A 21,770-nucleotide genomic window follows, 5' to 3' on the forward strand; every position below is an offset into this window, starting at 1 on the left:
ACCACGTAATAATATATACACGTAAGAAAAATAGCGCACATGAGCACAGTAACGAACTCGAGTGCAGTAAAAAGGTTTTGTCTGAAATCTGGTATGAGAAGTGTAGAAAATTTGGCGCTTGCACGAGATGTGTCATCTAAAAACCTGCTTGCTGATGATCTAGGTGCGACTCTGAATGCATTGATGCCGTCGCTAGGCGCCATAGTTCGAATGACAATGCTACGTATTTTCACTCAGTGGTCAACTATCGACGTGCTAATCACTTGAGCCCTGTCCAGTCGGACAAAGAATGTTTCTTGGTTGTGCTTTCTGAAGCAAGCTTTCTGAGAAGTCCAGTAAAGTGGTTATGAAGAACTTCAACAGTGTTAAAAAGAATCCTGCCCGGTGCAAGCAGAAGGCGGTAACATTAGGTCAGAAGTTCAAGATAGAAGTATTGTTAAAAAAAGCGAAAGAAGCTGAGCACTCATGCTTAAACTTTGAAGTGCTAAGACACACAAACTGAACGTTATTTTCCCGGTATTAACGCGCACCCTCGAGGCAATTAGTTGCATCTTCCTATCTATTCAACAATTGTCAGCACTTCATGTAACGGATCATTTCTCGTACCTACCTCGGAGGCAGTAACAATTTCCTCCAAGATCAGAGCCTGCCATTGCATCGCTTTTAGCGTGGATGTGGTTGATTTGTTTTATTCTCTTCCACACAGTCAACTCGTGCAGTATGTTCAGCAATATATCATGAATACAAATGATGAATAGATGTTTCGGATCAATGTGGAATCCGGAATGGGGCCTTTTTCGAGCTGCTACCTTACTATATGAATGCCACGTCTGTTTGCAAGATGATCAATATTGGTGCAGAAGTGTATAGTTGCAGAGATATCAGGTAGTTCCACTTCAGTACCACTTTGTAAGCCGCGTGGAAAGCCAGGTAGACAAGCCGGGTGGAAAAACGAAGTCCAGTCTCATAACTCAAGCGGATCGCTACAGGGAAGCTGGTTTCCCGGACTCTGTTCTCGTCTCGAGTGCACATAAATTCTCCGTGCATTGAAGCCTCTGTACATGCCTCGGGCAAGAAAGTTCGGAAGGCAAAAGAAAGCCGATGGTTATGCCATATGATCACACCTTGCCGCACAGGAATAAAAGAGCGCGGGCCAAGTACGGAGTAAACGTTATGGTCTCTGCTCTAACAAACTAGAAAAAGTGTCAGCGGCGACTCAAAGAAAGCGTGAGGGGTGTAGAATTAATGCTTGCAACACAAATCACGAAAATAGATACGTTACTTGTATGATCAGCATTTTCTATTAAATCCTACTGACCTGTGGTTTTACCTACTTAGGTCAGATACACAGCTGCAATAACATATACGACTCATTAAGCAGACTATTTCTTTGAAAATGAAAGATACTACCCTGGCAAAGCCTTGCTCTGCGGGCGAATGCACGCCGTTTTTAGATGGTACTGAAGTGTTTGTCCATTCCGATCGGCGTACTAGAGAAGTAGCTGAGGCATTTCACATCACCAGGAAAAGTGCCGGGCGCGTGATTACATATGTTGTCTTCGAAATATGAATCTCCTACACGGCTTATAAACACGTGCTTTTGAAGCAGCTTCACCTTATTACTAGACTTGTATTCCCGATTATGCGCATGAGCGCTGTTTTTCTTATGTGTTTATTAGAAGTGCTTACTTCCTAATTGTGGGGATTCACAATCCCCTTCCTCCATTATAACGCCCGCGCGTAATTAACACGCGTGATTACGCGCGCTGGCAGAGAGGTTGGCGGAGGAGAGGGCACGCTGGCCACCCCCCGCCGCCTCCCGGGACTGCGGCGACGCTGCCGCGGGCTTCCCTCTTTCCTGCCGGCGTAACCGGGAGACCTCCTCTCCCGTTCCGTGTCGAGGAGCGCGACTGTAGCAACTCGCTGGGGTTCTTCGGCGAATGGGCGCGCAGCGCGCGGTTCATGATTTCCGCCGAGGAGACCACCGCCGTCACCGAGAATCGCACACTGACCGTAGGCACCGCAACGGGATGTGAGCGAGAAGCTGTGTCAGGTGAGCAGACACTTCCTCTCACCTACTTGACGCGCTTCCCTATTAGGTGGTTGTTATTTCACCCCCGTACGCGGCTTTCGCTCGCTACACGGTGGTTGTTCTTAATTGCTGTTCCTTTGCCGTGTACTCGAGCAGTGCAATAAACTCTTGTTCGAGTACGCAACTCGGTGTTTGTCCCCTCTGGCCCGAACCCGCCGCAGTGGCGATTTCTCGCACCGCGGGTTGGGGGTCACAGCTCTGTCTGCTAGGGCTGGCACGTCGGGGCTAGAAGGCGACTCTAGCGTCTAGTCCCCTCGTGGCGCATTCTTGCGGGAGTAACACCCCCATATCTTGGCGCCCAACGTGGGGCCAGAGGTGTGACAAATCGAGTGTCTGTGTGTGTACGACGCCGACACATAGACTAGCCATGGCAGTGAGCAGGACTGACTTTTCAGTATCTTCTAATACTGCAGTGGTGAGTGCACAACGGCAAGCAAGCAAAACCACCCTAACTATTGCGAGAGATCAGGAGCTGACGCTAGCCACTGTGATCTTGTAATTTTCTGCGAGAGCAGGATGTCATACACGACTCCACCGCTCTGTAGCAGGGTGACGCGGGGACGCTGGTGTCATGGGCATTCTCTCGTAGTGTTTTGACTTACCATGCTCTACGGGAGAACTGGAAACGTTGTAGCGTATGTACTTTTGCACGCGCACGTTGAAGGCATGAGAAGTGTTATTACTATCCTTTCTGCCGCGCCCGTTAGCCAGTTCGTCGCGATGGCTCGCAGCCTCAGAGAAGGGCCGGCCTACCCGGCTTCTCTGAGTTTAAGTGCTGACCATTTTAATTCCATCAGAGCAGTGGGAAGCCTAGTCAGCCTTAAGGGAGCTTTAGGAACGCGGTAGGATCCTGTTTTTTTCTTTTATTTTGTCGACCAGTGTTCGACGGGCTCCGGGAGCCGAGCGGCGCGGCCGCGGCGCACATAAGGGCACGCTGGTATTGCTGCCTGTGCGGGCGCTACACAGCTTGTATTGCTGTGAGCGCGTTGGATCCCTGCCGTCAGTACTACAGCACCTTGCGCAATCCTTTCCCCACGCGAAGGATACACTGAGTCCTTCGAGGTTGGTCACGCAACGCTGATACGAGCTATATCGCACATGTGCATCGCTGAGCATGCGAACGGCCCTAAGACTTTTCTTCAAGTTGTGTCATTTCGCTGCCTAGTGATGTGCATGGCGACGTTGTCGAATGGGTAGAACTTGCTCTATAAGTTCGCAACAGCGCCACGGTTGCTGCGTTGGGCACACGCCGACGCGCGACAGAGCTGCAAGCAAAGATGGCGGCGCTAGACTTTACACAAAGCGCACCGCAATCCGAGCCCCGCTGCGTGGCCCGAGGAGGACGCACTCCCCCACCAGTAGGCAGCTGCAGCGAGAGGCAAGGCTTGGGATTTCGAGCATCGCGCCTCGTTACGACTTGCGCCCACAGCAGACGTACTCTGACCAATGCGCAGGGAGTAATTTCTTGTGCTGAATATAGATGGGACGCTCTGTTAATATTCAGCGCATTTTGCTTCCAGAGCAAGCACGCGCTTTCTCTTGGAAAAGATCGAGCGGGGGTAGATTTGAAAAAGAAAAAAAATGTAACTAGGGAAAAGACAGCATTGCAGCCAGCAAGGAGGGGAGGCGGCGGAGGCCACGACGACCGTTGCAGCATCGAGGAGCAGGCCGTCCAAGGAGTGGCGTTCCCGCACCCAGAGCCTGCTGTCACCGTCAACCGGGCCAAGACGGACGGTTTCCGGTCGGCTACGGAGCGAGCCAGTCGGAGTTCGTGGAACGGGCCCCTGCGTCCAGCACGACGAAAGCTGCAGCAAAGAGCCTGCCTTGGCGCCGTTCGGTGCTCGCGGCCGTGACTTCACCAGCGGGAGCAGCTTGGCGCCCCGCTGCCCTCGCTATCGGCGGCGTCAACGACGGAGGGAAAAGAGGCCGACCGGGAGCGAGCGGACGACCCGCTGAGGGGGGCCTGCAGCATGCTACGCAACGCGAAGACGCAGTTCCTAACCGTTCCCCGGCAGGCTGCCCTGGCTGACCGACGATGAATGCAGTAGCAGGCCTGCAGCCATCGACACTTCCAAGCCTGGCCGAGTGACGGTGACGAAGCGGGACCTGCGGCCGCCGCACGTGTGCCCCCAGCTCCAAGGTCGTCTCCTGTGGTCGTCGGCCTCGCCTCCCCCTCCGACACCCGTGGCTGTGAGCTGTCTGCAACTTTTTATATATTGGCACTTTTCTTTCGGGTTAAACGGTTTTCTTTGTGTTTAAAAGTTAAACGGCGTTTAGCCGGCCCCCTCGATATATCCCTCGGTGAACGTGACTACTTTTAGCCGTACGGCGGTTTTAAGGAGGGGGGGATGTGGGGATTCACAATCCCCTTCCTCCATTATAACGCCCGCGCGTAATTAACACGCGTGATTACGCGCGCTGGCAGAGAGGTTGGCGGAGGAGAGGGCACGCTGGCCACCCCCCGCCGCCTCCCGGGACTGCGGCGACGCTGCCGCGGGCTTCCCTCTTTCCTGCCGGCGTAACCGGGAGACCTCCTCTCCCGTTCCGTGTCGAGGAGCGCGACTGTAGGGAACCAAAGCTGGAGTTTGCTCCGCGACGCCAGCGCTCGGTTTCCAGCGGAGCGGAGAGGAACTACAAAACCTACGCGCATCCGCGCCCGCGCTGCGCGTGGCTGTCTGCGGAGTCTGCGCAGCCCGCTCGCTCGGGAGCGCGTGCTACGTTCAGCCGCGCGTGCACGCGGAGCGGGAGAAGGAGAGTGAGGACGAGGGGGGTTGGTGGCGCGTTCTCGCGCGCAAAGCCGGCGCTCTTTGCCAGTGGGATTTCTTAATTTTGCTTTTTTCTGTGCCCCGGCTGACATAGAGGCAGGCTGGAGGCATGTTTTTTATCGGTGCTTTTGAAAGCAAGAAATTATGATTAATTGATCGCCGGACATTGTTTTCGAAGAGCGCTTGTTGGCAGGCTCAGACATACATAAAAAAAAATGAACGCGAATTCGCTGCTTGAAGGCGGGAAGCAAACGACAGGTATCTTGAAGGACTTGAGGCGGCACCTCTTGATGCCTCTGTCCATGTTCACAGAATGAAGGGCCCAACCTTCGAGTGCTCCTTCCTTTCCCTTTGTGACTGGTCACTTGAAAGGGGCCTATTCAGCTCTTTGGGGACAAACGTTTTAGGCAGTGATGCCGGCGCCGTGGGGCCTGTTTTCGGCGCGTTTAGGATGCGTTCCCTACAAAGGCACAAAGCATGCCGCCTTACCCTTTGGTTCCTGCCGACACCGGCCAGGGGAAGTTCACTGCTGCGGCGCTGCCATCCGAAATCAATGACCTAGCTACCGTTAACGATGAGGGGTTTCTTAACGACCTGGGTCATTTCCCAGAAGCCGAGGCATGCCATTTTTGCTGCAGTTTCCTCTCCACGAGACCAACAGCGAGGAAATGTCTGACGACTTTCCATGCAGACGGGGACATCTCTCCACGGAAATCTTTGTCTTCTTAATTCCACTGTTACGCTGCGCAATTCCTAGTTCAGTTATCTCCTATAGCGAACGCGCAGTTTTGAGCTCCCGAAGCAGGATCCCGTATGAGGATAGGATGATTGACGTAAAGTGATCGCATTAATGACGAATATCTGTTTCTTGAGGCTGACCCGGTTCCACGATGGCTGCTTCAGCACCGCCAGTTAGAGAAGTACGACACACGAACGGTACGAGATATCCCCCCCCCCAAAAAAAAAAAAGAAAAAAAGAAAGGCCCACAACCATCCCGTTACCGTTTCCACACAAGCTTCGCGAAAAAAGTGCGCCGTCATTATTTTCCTTCTAGTTCTTTTCTTTCTTTCTTCTTCCCCCCTCATTGTTAGAGCGCGACGGTGGCCACAATGCGGCCGGAGGAGGAGAGAAACAACCGAGCGCGCGCGCGCAAACACGTGCTAGAAAGCAGGGCGGAGCAGACGACAACATGCTTTTCTATGCGGCGGCTAGCAGACGACGCGGCCGGGCTGCGCGTAGATTTTGACGGGGTCTCCATGGAGGGCGCTGACGCACAGAGCGGCGCAGCGCCCCCTGGCCCAGGTTTTCTCCCCCAACTCGCTGGGGTTCTTCGGCGAATGGGCGCGCAGCGCGCGGTTCATGATTTCCGCCGAGGAGACCACCGCCGTCACCGAGAATCGCCCGCTGACCGTAGGCTCTTACCGCAACGGGATGTGAGCGAGAAGCTGTGTCAGGTGAGAAGACTCCTCCTCTCACCTCCTTGGCGCGCTTCCCCATTAGGTGGTTGTTATTGCACCCCCGTACGCGGCTTTCGCTCGCTACACGGCGGTTGTTCTTAATTGCTATTCTCTTGCCGTGTACTCGAGCAGTGCAATAAACTCTTGTTCGAGTACGCAACTCGGTGTTTGTCCCCTCTGGCCCGAACCCGCCGCAGTGGCGATTTCTCGCACCGCGGGTTGGGGGTCACAGCTCTGTCTGCTAGGGCTGGCACGTCGGGGCTAGAAGGCGACTGTAGCGTCTAGTCCCCTCGTGGCGCATTCTTGCGGGAGTAACACCCCCATATAATAAATAATGAGTTGTAAGTTCAGTGCCTATCCGTGTGGCTCACCTTTTTTTTTTTTTTTTCGTTCGTGTTCGATAGAGCTGTTGAACCACCAATATGTAACGGTTCCCATCTGCAGCACCCTTTGCGGATCCGGGTTCACGTACATGCTATTCGCTTAGTTTAGTCACTATTCCACTATCTGTTCCTCTGTTATCTTGCATATGTTAATTAACACACAGTAGTAAGCTACCGCATTCTGGGAAAAGTCACCCGATATCATGAATTCCGTTTTTAATGAAGCCTTACGAACGTGCTTGCGTTGCTTGGAGTAGCGCATTGGCGTGCGAGGGTTCCGTTGGTTCAATTCCCATTTGGCCTTCCCATCTCAAAAGAAAAACCCGAGTTTGCGGTGCTTGTCAATTTGGCCATGTCTTGTAGACTCGTGACGTCACGTAAAGCCGCCGAGCTGTGCTCGACCACATCACCTACTAACTATAACACTTCCCAACGCCACGCGCGGGATTTTTCGAAGCTGCGAGGTTTCAAAGAGTCGACACCGCGGACGCTACTGGCGCTACCGATGCTACCGGAAATATTTTGACGAACTTGGGGTGCTAACTCTCACGCATGTAAAAAACGCCCTCGCGTCACGCGTCCCTATCCTCGGGGGCAGATTCATTATTATCTCTTATATTAACTTATATTTAGTGTAAATTAGATTATATTTTACATTATATACTAGGTTACATTACAAGTAGCTAATAAATGGGACCACGGAGAAGTGAGTGGGATAGCATAAGTGAGAATTTACAGTAAACAGCTGTCTTAAGGAATTCCCTCACGCCGGGATATTGCCGTTTCACACTTTTTTCACGCCTTACCGCCAATATCAAACGAGGCCGAACTGATGTATCAGTAACCGACAAATGCTTTCATCATAAATTAGCAGCAAACAGAGCATCGGCGAAACCCGCGAGCCTCTGTATTGTGTGTAGAGCGTACACCTCCGACTCCTGTCCCATTTCACCGCCCTTTTCGTGCGGGATGCCGCATGCTTTCATGTCTTTGTTCTTGGGCACTCTCCTCCTTCTGCTGCCCAACCCTACAGAAAGGACGAATTTGGGAGGAAAATGTAGCTGCGGTGAGAAAAAGGAAGTATCCCACTGTTTCGCGGCCGATACTAGCTTGGTTGCGGTCGATTCGCTAATACCGCTACCGGCCTGCTTCAAAGAGGGATTTTTTAGGACTTCATATTGAAAAAGACGGGGGGTAAGAAGCAAGGGCTCCTGACTGCGTCACCCTCTCTGAGCTGCTCAAACTGGCGATGAAACTGCCGCTCGATAAACGTATGCTAAAAGGATGAACAGCGTGCTCGCAGAGTCGAGCGGCAGCGGGAACGCCGCCACGGGAACAGCTTTACACTGAGCTGTTGGTATTAGGCAACTCCTTTTACCCGACATCATTTTTCTTTGGCGAACCTTTCTAATCAAATATACAAAACGTCCGCTTTTTATACAGCTGGCTCTAACAGTTGGTTTTGCTTGGTGGTGGCTGATGAAAGGCAAAAGTCACAGCAAGCGGGAGCTGCGCCGCTTGCCTCATCGCGTGTTCGCCATTTGTCATAGCGGCACGTCCACTCCCATCGCTAGGAGGCATTTGTGTCAAGCACTCGCGTTTCTCTAATGATCGCACTCATCGCACATTGCCCTCGTTGGTCGATAGAATGGGCACTGAAAGCTGTCGATGAAAGATCGAGGTGTCGCAAAATTCTTAGTCGTTGGCCGCATTACGAAGTGGCTATACGGGACCGAGACGCAAATTTCTACGGTGCTTTTTCTGCATATTCGAGTGGCGCGTGGTCACACAGACACTGCTCCTACTAATGAAATGGGTGCTCCAAAGCCGCAGACTCCTCGTCTTCCAAGCCAACGAGGTCGACGTAGGCCTGTGCGTTGAAGCAGCGGAAACATGGTCCGCTGGGGCCGCCCTTGCAATGGGCGATACCTCTCTGTGGCCATAAAACAAACGCTCCGAAACAAAGCAGCAGGCGAGTAAACACATCCATCGGCCTTGTGCGGACATCCTGCCTTGTTAAGAACATGCGACAAAAGTCTACAGAACGTCCTTGAAACACGGCAGTCACGCATTGCATGCATTTGCGTTTCCAGGAGGCTGCATTGCACATATCGGGCAGAGGGTATGACCACCACGCCACGATGCAGTCTCTGGTGGGTAAGCCCCAGCCTCCTATCAGCCGAAGTCACAGACATCAGATGGTAGGACGGAAGACGTAAGTATCTAAACCGCACCCGCCTGCACCGCAATTTCTCTGGTGAAGCCTTCTTCATGATAAGGAGCTCGCAAGCGCGGGAGACCGGTGTATGAAACATGCCGATCCTGGGAAAGGCAGCGCGGTGAGAGACTCAAACGTCCAGCAAGCACACCGAACGAACCTCGTCTGCTACTCGGCTGTAGGGCTCACACTGCAATCAAAAAGGGGGCGCCGTAAAGTCCCGAGCAATAGGAGAGAAGCCCTCTCCCTGGATAGTCGGTTACGTTAACCAGGCTGTGTACACAACTAAATGCAAAAGCAATACACGTTGTGCGCAAGTCGGACAGGCTGAAACCGCCCATGCTAGTAGGAAGGCAGAAGAGCAAGCGCGCTTTTGTCTCCGTCTTTACAACCTAGAAAAAGGCGCCACAAAATGTTGACGCGTATGTGAAACGCTTCCATTATTTTCCCTGCTAACTGATCGTATGTATAAAATAAACTTCTGTAGCAAAAAAAAAAAGAAAAAAAAACGGGTTGTAATCACAGTCAGTGCCGGAAATAATGGAAGCGTTTCACACACAAAATTTTGTTGATACTTGCGTCAGTCAACCGTCAGTTCTGGTTTTGTAGTATTTTTATTTCTATTTTTGTTTCAGTCACGTTTAAGTTCTTCCCTTTGTGGATTAAAGAAGAAATTAAAGTCAGCGCCCGTTTTGTCTAACATTCGTTTAGTCCGTGTTCTCTGCGCTGTTAGCCAGGAATTCGTACCAACTCGCCCAAATTTCATCATCGTATCATGTGTCCTCATTACACCGTACAGCCAACCGACGAATGAGTGTCCGTCCATATCCCCCGCCTGCAGCTACCACCCTCTATAGTCATGCCCGTAATATTTCGCTCACAGAGCGCCGACACCAACATGAGACATTCAGGAAAATTGAGCCTTTCCCTCTGTCCAGTTAGTAATGCGAGAAATACAGCGTTAGCTGCCTTGTAATCACGAATAACTGGATACATTATTGAAGATTATGTATTAAAGTCAATTCGCTAAACACTGGGACATCGCGGTGGCGTCGTAGCGGTTGGCATCCACATCGCACTTGCTATGCTCTCACGTCCAGGCACATACATTTCGGTGTCCAATGGCGGGCTTTCAAATGCCGACGCCAACGGCTCGACACTGAGGAAACAGCTGAGAGCATCTAGTTCTGTAACCACTGGGGCATATCGACGGCGACTGCAGGGTTAGAGGTTCCCCCCACCTCCTCGTATACGCGTGAGGTGGTGAGCTCGCATACGGAATATATATTAGCACGATAGCATAACAGACCCACTTCTGCGGAAAGCCTGGCGTCATTGGAGTCGGCGCTGTGAGCAAAAAAAAATGCAAGCTTCAGGCATGGGGTAGTTATCGGTTGATCGATCGATCGGTTGTATCCCGATGATTGATCGGTTGTATCCCGAGCCTACAGTAGTTGGCAGAAGCTGGCAACCCGGGTAGCTCTTTTAAGGTGGAAGGTTAAATGGGAATCGAAACGACGGGTGGCGCATGGATATCGATCCAGACACCCCCCTCCTAAACCACGCAGACACATTCGCATGGCTTAGCTAAAGCGGAGCTCTATGTAGGGTGGTCTTTTCCCTGATGGGGTAGCTCACAGCTATATGAAATGAGTATGACTGTGACAACAGGCACAAATTGAGAGTTTAACAGAGTATACTGTGGGGCCAGTTGGTCAGACATATTTCAGCGAAGAAAGCGTTAAGACATGACTATAGAGACGAGGACAGGGCAGAGCTACAACTTACAACTGAATGGAAGCGTACGACGAAAAAACGTCCCATCATTAAGCAACAATACGCCTGCGCATACCTAGAAAATTGATAACACTCTTCATTGACAATCTAAAACACGAAAAAAAAAAAGAAAAAAACTTGCAGTTATCGCTCTTATGAAGTGCAACCTCAAGTACGTATTAAAAACTTTTTATCTTTTTGCATAAGATAAATAGGCGGTGTACTAATGCACGTGTCACTACTGCATTTTGCAATCTCATGCGCTTCGAAGATTTCTCTTGCCAATTGGTCTTTACCGCTTGCCAAGATCTTGCCTAAGCACTGCAAAAGCTGCAACATCTGCTTTCCCCTCCTGAACCGTACTAAGATCTTGGGAAGCGGTAGATACCAATTGGCAAGAGAAATCTTCAAAGCGCATGAGATTGCGAAATGCAGTAGTGACACGTACACCGTCTTATCTTATGCAAAAAGAAAAAAGTTTTAAATACGTCATGAGCGATAACTGTTGCTTTTTTCGTTTTTTTTTTTTCGCGTCTTAGATTGCCAATGAAAAGTGTTATCAATTTTTTTAGGTATGCGCAGGAGTATTGTTCTTTAATTATGGGACGTTTTTTCGTCATACGGTTCCATTCAGTTGTAAATTGTAGCTCTGTCCTGTCCTCGTCTCTCTAGTCCTGTCTTAATGCTACGTTTTCCGCTGAACAAATTGAGAGACTACTGGTACTCGCGATCGCCTTTGCGTAAAGGGGCCTGCCAGCGGGAGCCATTAACGCCAAGCGCGTGATACCCTTAAATTTTGAGAATAGATGATTCGCAAAATTATTTTAACTTATGGATGTCAAGCGGAGCTTTGTGGATAGAGCCACCTATGACGCCAATTTCGAGGAACGAGCTAAGCACAGTTAACGTCGCAAATATATACAAAGCAATACCACTTACGTTGCCCGAGAGCAAGCGTCAGTTGTCAAATCACAATAGGAGCATTTACGAAGATTCCATGTGAAGCTTGAACACGTTACCAACGTTGCCTGCACCGGTGCAGGCCCGTAGGCCACGCTAGTGCACTAAAATCGTGTGGCACTAGCGCTCAGTAACTGCACTAAAGATAGAACCCCTAGAATATTCAGACGCGAGGAACATTTTTCTGGAAGTTTTCCTCACTCCCTAGTTTTCAATATTACAAAACACTATTACGACCTATTGCACTTTGTGAAGCCAAATTTCAACTGTCCAAGCTCGCAAACGAGGCAACGATGCACTGATCCCGTCGACTACACCTTTTAATAAACGTCAATCGTATATTTTCGAACCGTCACGCCGCGTTATTACGAAAAAAAAAAATCATATCCCAGTACTTAATGCTGAATCTGCACCTTGGTTTCGATAACACACAGTGAAAACCTCAACATTATATTAGCCACCTGGCATAGCAGTCTGCGTGCGTCGAAGCTTGGCCACCATGGCTGGGTATGGAAAATGGGGCCTATAGTGCTGGCCACCTGAATGTCACAGCTGTTTATTTACACTCTGTGGCCACGTGCTAGAAATCCTGTCTTCTTCAACGAAAAGATAGTGTGCATGAACCCTAATATTATAAATATCTGGCAGAATATAATAACCTAGTTTTGAGAACGGAACATTTATGCACTTCATAGCTAACTGTAGCAGTTAAAATCCTAATAATTTCATTTGCCAAAGCACCTGACGCATTCGGCTAGCCAGCCTTACTAATAACTGAAATCACAGTGGACATTGAATGGAAATTAATAGGAACTGAATCCTGCAACCAGCTTGCTGCAACCGCTACAATATTGGCATAATTAGACCGTTGTTTACAGCCGAAACCATATCTTCCACACTGATATATAATACACATATTCTGAGAATCATACCACCAGTATTGCCAAGCATCACAATCGCCAGTCTTGATATCAGGAGTACAGTATTAGGAGAAACGTAATCTTCACTATGGCTCACTCCTCACTGTGCTCAAGAACACACACACCGAGGGCAGTAATACATGCAGTCGGCAGCTAGTGTATTAGGGATAAGATCTCAATCACCTGTGGCAGCCTAAGACAATGCAGGAAGGCACGTGTTTCATTACATGTCCCATAGTTCCCGTTATCCCCAACAGAAGGGCAACGTTACACGCCTACCCTTGAGGTTCGAGCTTAGTTTGGTTTGGCTTGTAGGGTACAACGTCTCAAATCGAAGAGGCTATGAGGGAGGACGTAATGGAGAGCTCCAAGAAATGTCGACCCCATGGGGTTATTTAGCATGCGCTATGGAAGCAAAGGCAGCAGAGCACTGAGCATGATGCACCCAAACTGTACACCGCGTAACTATTATTTTCACCATCGTCAGCCCAATATGTCCTCTCTAAGGCGAACGGCTGTCTGATTGACCGCTGGTTACTTTTTTCTGCGCGATGGAGATGACATGAAGACACGTAAATATCACATTACAGGACAGAAGTTTCTTTTACAACACGCACTTTCATCAGCTCTAACGCGCTTCTAGTAAAGAACGCCATGCACGCTATAAGTATAACCTCTGCGATACTGGAACCGAAGAAAGAATTTGGGGAAAACAAAAGTTATTGGCAGCGTCCGAAGGATGCTGCACACGAGTGGGATCCAGTAAGCCTTCGGGGACGTAAATCAGGGGTAAAGCCAGGCCGGATCTCGGAGGTCCGATAGGGAAGGCATTTAGCGGTGACGGCCGCGGACGTATTCCCGACGGGGATCTTTGTCCGCGGATCACTTCAGTCTTCATTTCGGCGTTGGGGTTCGTGGCAGCTGAGACTACATCGCCGTCCAGGCTGGCTCCCAGTGAGGCGCACCGCCAGGCAAGAGCAAGAAGTCGGGTGATGGAGTGAGTCTAGCTTATTGGCCTTGTCCCCTGGCTCTTTTATAAGGACAGAGACTGTCCTGGAAGCTATGAAGATGAAAAGGCAAAAATGACGCTCTATAAGATGCCAAAATTAAAGCTAGGTTTGGTGGACAAAATGCAGGCCTTGCATAGTTGTGGTTGAAGGCCAGTATGCCTGCCCTCCTAAGTCTGCATTTACTAGACCGGAGTGAGGCCAGCTGTCCACGGATTACGCTTGATTGCCTGTCGCCAGTACAAGCCTCTGACGAAGACAGGTTGGCGACACAGCAGCCGATATGCACGAGAAAATGCAAGTTAGAGCACAGCCTCTTCTAAAGTGAAATAGCATGCACTTTTCGATAAGCTGAAATTTTGATAAACAATCCTTCCTTATGATATAATTGCAATGGAACGAACAGCCAGGCTTCGGCACCTCTCTACGCCCTAGTACGCTCTCTCTATCTCTTCAACCGCCTCGTAAAAACAACGATCATCGACAATACTGGTCATACTTGCGCATGCGTTTGGCGAAGATAATGTAGCTGCACTTGACGAAGGGTATAATGAAAGGGGAAGGGTATGACAGAGGGAGTTACCGACATTCTAGTAGAAATTAAGAAGAAGAAATGGACATGGGCAGGACATGTAGTGCGAAGAGAGGATAACCGATGGTCGCTGAGGGTAACAAACTGGATTCCAAGGGAAGGAAAGCGTAGCAGGGGGCGGCAGAAAGTTAGGTGGGCGGATGAGATTAAGAAGTTCGCAGGGGTCAAGTGGATGCAGCTAGCACAGAACCGGGTTAAGTGGAGAAATATGGGAGAGGCCTTCGCCCTGCAGTGGGTATAATCAGGCTGATGATGATGATGATGATGATGATGACAGAGGGTTTCGTACTTGTGTGCGCGTACTCAGGCTGATCATGGCGATGATGATCATCATAATGATCATGGAATCATGATAATCACGGAAACATATATGAATTACTAAGAGATAATCTATTTAACAATGCAAATGAAAAATTTGTCGGCATTTCTTTTAACTGAGAGGATTCCCAGTATACTTAATCTATACTAAGAAAGCTGTGGTGGTAAGCGAAGTGGACAAACTTCACGGCACCCAAGCTTGTCCAAAAATTGGGTATAAGCATGGACTGTTTCTTTTCTTAGAGAAAGGATAGGATTGGTATAAGGACGTTTCACGATGAGTATTAAACTTGGGTTGCCGGAAGGTAATGGTGGGTAAGCCTTCATGTTACGTAAGTGCGATATCGTGAAGTATGGATTGCCTGACACTCTTCAAGCTTCAAGTACGAGACCTTCTTTGTTTCTTTGTACTAATGAGCTCGCTTTTGCTTCTCCGACAGTAAGCGAGGTCTCCACACCCATTTCGAAGCTCTCATTGTCAATTGCCCCTAATCACATGCATCTCAAGAACAATGCAGTAAATGTGTTTCAAACGATGCGGCCCTCTAAATGACTTCGCGGTCATCTACCTTGCAACTGCTAGCTTGTCGTCAAAAATGGCTAATGGCTATCATAGACTGATCGCATCATTATATCGACACACTGAAACGACGTGATGAGAATAGGTCAATCCGTTCGCTGTAGGTCCATCATTGAGGGACACTTGCCATTCGGTTTTTATTTGTATCTGACTGCCCCTCAATCTACTATGTGTATTCTCACTCCAATACTCCTCCTCTGCAACGTTCTTTCTTGTCATCGACGAGCTGAGCAGCTCATGCAGTGTCTCTCTCCATTTCTGTGAGCCGCATACACACTACAACCTAATCTCCCCAACCAGGATCAGTGCACGCTTACGATCACAAAGTGGCCGAAATTATCCGATATTCGTTGTTGCTTCGAGTCGTTAAATTCTATTAAACCAACCAAAGCTAAACCATTTATACACACCGACTGCGGTAAGTCAGTGGCGTTCTGTTCCATAGAGGTGTACAGAAATTTTGTTATTATTTTTTGTTTTTGCTTAGAGGAGCGTTGTTGTTGTTTTCGCCACGATAATGTCAGTGGTGTACTAAATCAAATTAATGCTAAAATTTGCCAAATATCCGACTGGGTAATTATTTTAAACAGTTAATTTTTTAACATTTATAGTACGGATCATATTGCTACGAAGATGACGAAGCGGGCAGTGGCGCGGGGCGGCCATTAAAGCATATTTCATAGTCATGTCATCAAGTCGTTCTGTTTCTGTTGTGTCGCCATGTTCCATCGCTTGTCATGTCACCACGTAACATTTGGTTGGAGGTGCGGTTCATCCCCATCCTCGCCTTGCCCCGTCGAAGCCAACCGTACGCCGGGTCCATCGGCCGAGAGCCCGTGGAGACCGCCGCCCAGCTTTACCCCAGCCCTTTGTGCTCAGACCCGACCAGCTGCTCTCCCCAGCCCCGTCCCCAGCCTTGACCACAACACATGACGACTAGGAAGAGCCCAAAGCCGACCCGACCGACCCTACGACGAAGCGACCTCACGACCACTCGGGCAAAGACAGCACCCCCGCCCAAGCCGTTCGGCGTGTCCATGAGTATTGGGCTTCGGCAAACGGTGAAGATTGGACCTGATGCTCCGGGGCAAGCATTCATCCCATCTTCGCATTCATTGTGATGTCCAGCGTTTCATGTCCTAATCCTGTGTATGTTCATCGTCACTTCATGCAATGGATTTCTAGCAATCGATCGGGACGATCGCTCGGTGGCCCCGGGTAGTGCTACGAAGATGACGAAGCGGGCGGAGCGCTCGCGCCAGGCCCGCTGGCCATTAAAGCATATTTCATAGTCATGTTATCACGTCGTTCTGTTTCTGTTGTGTCGCCGTGTTCCATCGCTTGTCATGTCACCACGTAACAATATTTATTCAGAGCCTCGTGTTGCCAACCATGACCAATATTCATATCAGTTTTGAGAATATGCAGGACGTCATTATGGGATCGGTACGAGAGCCGCTGGCTTATTTTGCAGCGCCCGACTGGACCAGCTTTGGGGCAGAATGCACGTGACCGATACATGATGCGCACTCGTGGGAGTGGTTAGCGCTATTTTCATCCGTGCGGCTTCACTTTCACCCGAGTGCAGCTCCATAATTTTTTGCATTACAGCGCCGAAGAGAAATACATTTTCGAAATGCTAGAAGCTGGAAGGTATAATACGATCCCGTCAAGAAATGTAAACACCGGAAAATAATAGTTAAAAGGGGATATTCGATATTATTCAATCAGCCAGCTACAGCATGGTCTGTGTCCTAGATATATAGCGAGCAATATTGAGCCAAAAAAAGGCGCTCCCCTAACTCAAAAGGCGTATCTTAAATCTTCCTGGCAGTTTTAAGTTAAATACACTCCATACGCTCTTACCGACACCTAAATGGCTGCCACCAGTGAATTGTATTCAGATTACCTCTAATCGCCATCTTCACTTTCTTCGTAAGTTAAACTATGAACGCTGTGCACTGGACGGGGTCTGGTGAAACGAGCGCGAGACGGGGCCTCGTCATGCGGTGTCCCGGACTAAGAAAATCGACCATGTAGCGGGGCCACTCTGTGGCTCCCAAACTCTAATAAATTAATAAACGTTTCCACCACCACCACCAACAACAACGTCTTTACTCCGAGCCTCCGACACCTGCGCGACGGTACCTGCTGCGCCATCTGTGGACGTAGCAATCTACTAGGCTTATCGAGCGGTGACGGCAACTGGTATAAACAGCCTCAAATACGGTGGCACTTTTCACCCCTTCCTTTTCGTTCGCGTGCAGTCTGAGCAGAAACATTTAGCGTTTCCTTTCTGATTAAACGGAGCCTTTGGTGGTTTTTGTAGCGTAAGCTTCCAGAAGAACTTCGCATGTTTCCTTCCCAACTTCAAATTCACGTGTCAGTAATAAATTTCTGCCATTCGTATGGGTTGTACTGAACTCCTGGCTCCAATATATACTTAGCGGCATATCTTCATGTTTCTATCCTGTGCGACCTCAATAGATATGCTAGCATGCGCCAGCAAGGGGGACCAAATCCGGCAAGTGCAAGGAGATAACTTTTATATAAAACTCCTTGATCAAGGCGAATAGTTAAATACTGCTTAATCATAAACGGCACACGGGAGATCGCAATGAGGGAAGCCCAGAAGCATGTTTGTGAATGTTCCTGTTGCTCATAATTGTAAAAAAAAAAAAAAAAAAAAAAACGCGTGGCCTGCCAGAACAAGTCGTAAAACGTCCATGTTATTTACTTTCATTTTACGTTTACTCTTTTAACTCATGAGAACAGCTTGCTTATTTGTTGTTTGCTTCATTTTGATGTCTTGTTTGTTTGTTTGTTTGTTTGTTTGTGTGTTTGTTTGTTTGTTTGTTTGTTTGTTTGTTTGTTTGTTTGTTTGTTTGGTTGTTTGTTTGTTTGTTTGTTTGCTTGCTTGTTTGTTTGTTTGTTTGTTTGTTTGCTTGTTTGTTTGTTTGTTTGTTTGTTTGTTTGTTTGTTTGTTTGTTTGTTTGTTTGTTTGTTTGTTTGTTTGTTTGTTTGTTTGTTTGTTTGTTTGTTTGTTTGACTTTTGGCCGACCTTTAAGTGGCCGACCTTTAAAGGAAACTCGCGCGATTCGAATTTAAGCCAGAAGGCCGGAAACTTTTCGAAAATAATATTTCGCCTGCCTTGCGTTGCCGGAAGTAAAAGAATAGCACATACTTAACACAAACGTATATTCTCAACGCCTGTGAATTCGCATTATAAAATAAAACACTAAGCAGACGCTAAGCACAACGCCTCGAAGGATGCATCATGTAAACTAAAACACGACAACGTGTTTGAGATTTTCCCCAGCTATAACGACGGTGTAATTTCCAGTGAGAATTGTCAATGAAAACAAAGATTACTAGCCATCGTGCAATTTCTTATAATGAAATGAGTGTCAAATGTTGCTTACTTTTCGTTGCCGCGTTCCCGGCAGTCCGCAGATGCAGGCCGCTGTCACTGCCAGCTTGAATATACAGGCGTGAAGTTTGCATCAAAGGGGGCAGAGGGGGGAGGTTGATGTTCGCCGCCATATAGTGCCCTGTAGCTTATCCAGACGGTATGAAGATAAAAGTGGAACCGGCACAATGCCTGTGCGGTTATCATCAGCGGAACGCTACCGTATCGGAGCTTTAATTTGGAGACTAAAATAAAAGGTAATATTTAATATTCTGCGCATATTCTAAATTCATATGCTTCTTCAAAATACTGTGCGTATCGCTTAAAACAGAGCCAACTAAATTTCTTCAACTGCGCCAGAGAGCGGCATATGCGATCGTCTGTTCGAATTATGACTGCGTCACTTTTCAACGCGACCGCTCCTAGAGTTTCCGCTTTTATACCGCTTTTATAGCATTTGCAAAAACATCGTGCCGAGTATAGCAGCTGTGGCATTTGTGATAGTTCCTAGCTTTATTTTCACGATGAAAATTGTATTCTCTTTGCTTCCTGTGCGGAGACACTGCCGGTTCTGACAGCCTGTCGTCTGCTGTCGATAGAGGGCATGTCCGTGTGTAGGAGGCACGAACGAGTTTTTCACAATTGCTGCCTTTTGTGGGATTGGCAAGAGGAAATAATTTAATTTTTTTCCACGAGATTATTTCCAAAACCCTCATTCATTTTTCCCGTTTTTTTTTTCTCTTGCCGTCGAATGAGGGGTATGCACTATGCAGTAAAATAAGCAGGCGCAGTGCACGTGCGTTAGGACACAAATATCGGAAACGCGGTTGTTGGTGCACCGTCATCTTGTCACATTTCCTGAGACTATGCAAGTAAGTTTTGAGCCGAGACAAAGGGTGTCTAAATACAGCGAATGAGCAGCGCTTGTGCAAAAAGCTTTACGCAAAGTGACTTGCTGAGAGCCCCGCCCATACAAATATTTCCTACGGTTAGCTATAGAAATTTTTTTGTATGATCGGCTAGATACATTCCGAACATGTTTTTAGTGCGCTCGCCCAAGTTCTGCATTTGCCCCCCCCCCCCTCCCCTCCTCCCTTGCATTACCATTATAAATGGCACTGAACCATTTGAACCTCGCAGAAGCCGCCGAAATCATTGTGCTCTCTTAAGCTCTTTTCCTATGCATGGACATTTTAAATAGGAGCGAACTTACCAAGATGAGGTGCCTTCGGAACTACTTTAAGGGCATAATGCCCAGTCAATGTTAGAACTCTTCCCTTTAAGTTTGGTTTGTGGAGTTTAACGTCCCAAGGCGACTCAGGCTAAGAGAGACACCGTAGTGGAAGACTTCGGAAATTTCAACGCGTATGGGAGTTTCGTGGTGCTGGCATCACTAAATCATCACCGTCAAGTGCATAATCCAGGTTAACAATGATGAGGTGCTCATGGCTAGGGCTCAAAACGTAGTCAAGTGCAGCGAGCACATGTAGTGAGAGGGGGCAGATTCTGGTTCGAACTGTGTGTACGCAATGTGAATGAGGCGGTCACGGCAGGAGATAAGGGCAAACGCCGATAATAAAACGTCCCAGCCTGAAATTAGTTCACCAACGCATGACGGGATCACCACAAGCTCAATATGATACCGCTGGTCATCGATGAGAACGCACGCTGTGCATTGTCCTATGGGTGTGATGGTGGTACCGTTGGCTCCACGGAGAGGGGGATCGATGTACGGAGTTATTACTTTGCGGAGACGATAACACAAGTTGCTATTAATGACGGAATAAGCGGCACCCATACGATGAGGACTTCAACGTATACTCCTTCGATCAGTACTTTCAGCATGTTAGACGGGTGTCCGGGAGGAATTCCAGAGTTCGTTTGTGAAGCAGCTTTCTCTAACAAAATCTGCTTCTGTTAGTTTTCCGCGCTAGGAAGGAACGATTGGGAGAGCGGTCTAAGTGGGGACAGGCGGCGTAAAGGCGATGAGGAGCAGCGTCGGGTAGAACGAGTGGGTCGGGAATTATCCAGGGAATCCTGCGGCGAAGGGGAGTGACGGAAGGAATCGGAGTATGGGAGCGTATAAGCTTCAGGCTGGCGCAGGCGGGCCTCCTCGAATAGATCATATCCAAGCTGTTTGTCTTGGTGGCGCCGGCGATAGACGCGGGAGATGTGACCGCGGATTCCGCAGTAATAGCAGACTGGACGGGAAGACGCCAGGATTGTCGATAACGGGGCATTTGAGAGCATGGGGCTACTGGAGCCACATGACCACACACAGGCGCAGGACGAGAAGAATGGACAGGGGCAGGTGGCTCCCAAGCCATTTCAGCGTACGTGGGTAAGCGGCAGGCGGTAGTCGACGTGGCTGGTGCCACGGCGCAGCTGAAGGCGGGCAGTTCTTCCTTGACGACGCTGCGCAAATCTGAAGTAGCTAGCGCGAGGTTCGAGTTTCCAGGAACTAAGCTTGCTTGATTGGCAAGCTCCTCTCGTATAATGGCACAGATAATGTGACGCAGGTTGCCGTCAACAAGAACGCCGTCATTGGTGTTGTCTTGCTGCAGGCGGCACGACTGAAGTTCGTCCAGGCGTTGGCAGGTGGTGGTTATGTCCGACACGGTGGAGGGGTTCTGAACCTTTTTACCATTTGGTTCGTCCTCTCGAACTGAGAATGAGTACAGGGGTCTTTTCAAATACTGGCTGGCAGCTTTTGCCTCCCTGTTCCTTGTCGCGCGAGTTGTAATATCGAGCGAGACAGATAAAATTGTTTGATCTTATTTCATTTGTTAGGAAACTGCAGTCCTCATCAAGCGATCTAGCGATAAGTAAAACTCAAAAAAGCGTGAGAATGTACGTGCTAGTCGTTTTCTTTCGTGGCTCGGATGCCTGCCTTGTCTCTATGATCTCATTTCGGCTTCAGAGTGAGAATAATGCGTCTTTGTGTGTGTGTGTGTGTGTGTGTGTGTGTGTGTGTGTGTGTGTGTGTGTGTGTGTGTGTGTGTGTGTGTGTGTGTGTGTGTGTGTGTGTGTGTGTGTGTGTGTGTGTGTGTGTGTGTGTGTGTGTGTGTGTGTGTGTGTGTGTGTGTGTGTGTGTGTGTGTGTGTGTGTGTGTGTGTGTGTGTGTGTGTGTGTGCGTGTGTGTGTGTGTGTGTGTGTGTGTGTGTGTGTGTGTGTGTGTGTGTGTGTGTGTGTGTGTGTGTGTGTGTGTGTGTGTGTGTGTGTGTGTGTGTGTGTGTGTGTGTGTGTGTGTGTGTGTGTGTGTGTGTGTGTGTGTGTGTGTGTGTGTGTGTGT

At 48.9% G+C, this 21,770-nt stretch overlaps 1 protein-coding gene across 1 annotated transcript in view; it reads right to left on the bottom strand.

Annotated features, from left to right (window-relative positions):
- Nucleotides 1-21,770, bottom strand: part of LOC146190321 (endothelin-converting enzyme 1-like) — an 81,150-nt gene that overhangs the window by 57,377 nt on the left and 2,003 nt on the right. Inside the window, exon 2 of the mRNA XM_084599772.1 lies at nucleotides 20,816-21,143. Within this exon, the coding sequence (XP_084455898.1) occupies nucleotides 20,816-21,143 (328 nt within the window). The remainder of the gene's footprint in view (nucleotides 1-20,815; nucleotides 21,144-21,770) is intronic.

Source organism: Amblyomma maculatum, chromosome 4 (genome assembly GCF_055883805.1).
Source record: "Amblyomma maculatum isolate TAMU_Amacu chromosome 4, ASM5588380v1, whole genome shotgun sequence".
NCBI classification, from domain to species: domain Eukaryota; kingdom Metazoa; phylum Arthropoda; class Arachnida; order Ixodida; family Ixodidae; genus Amblyomma; species Amblyomma maculatum.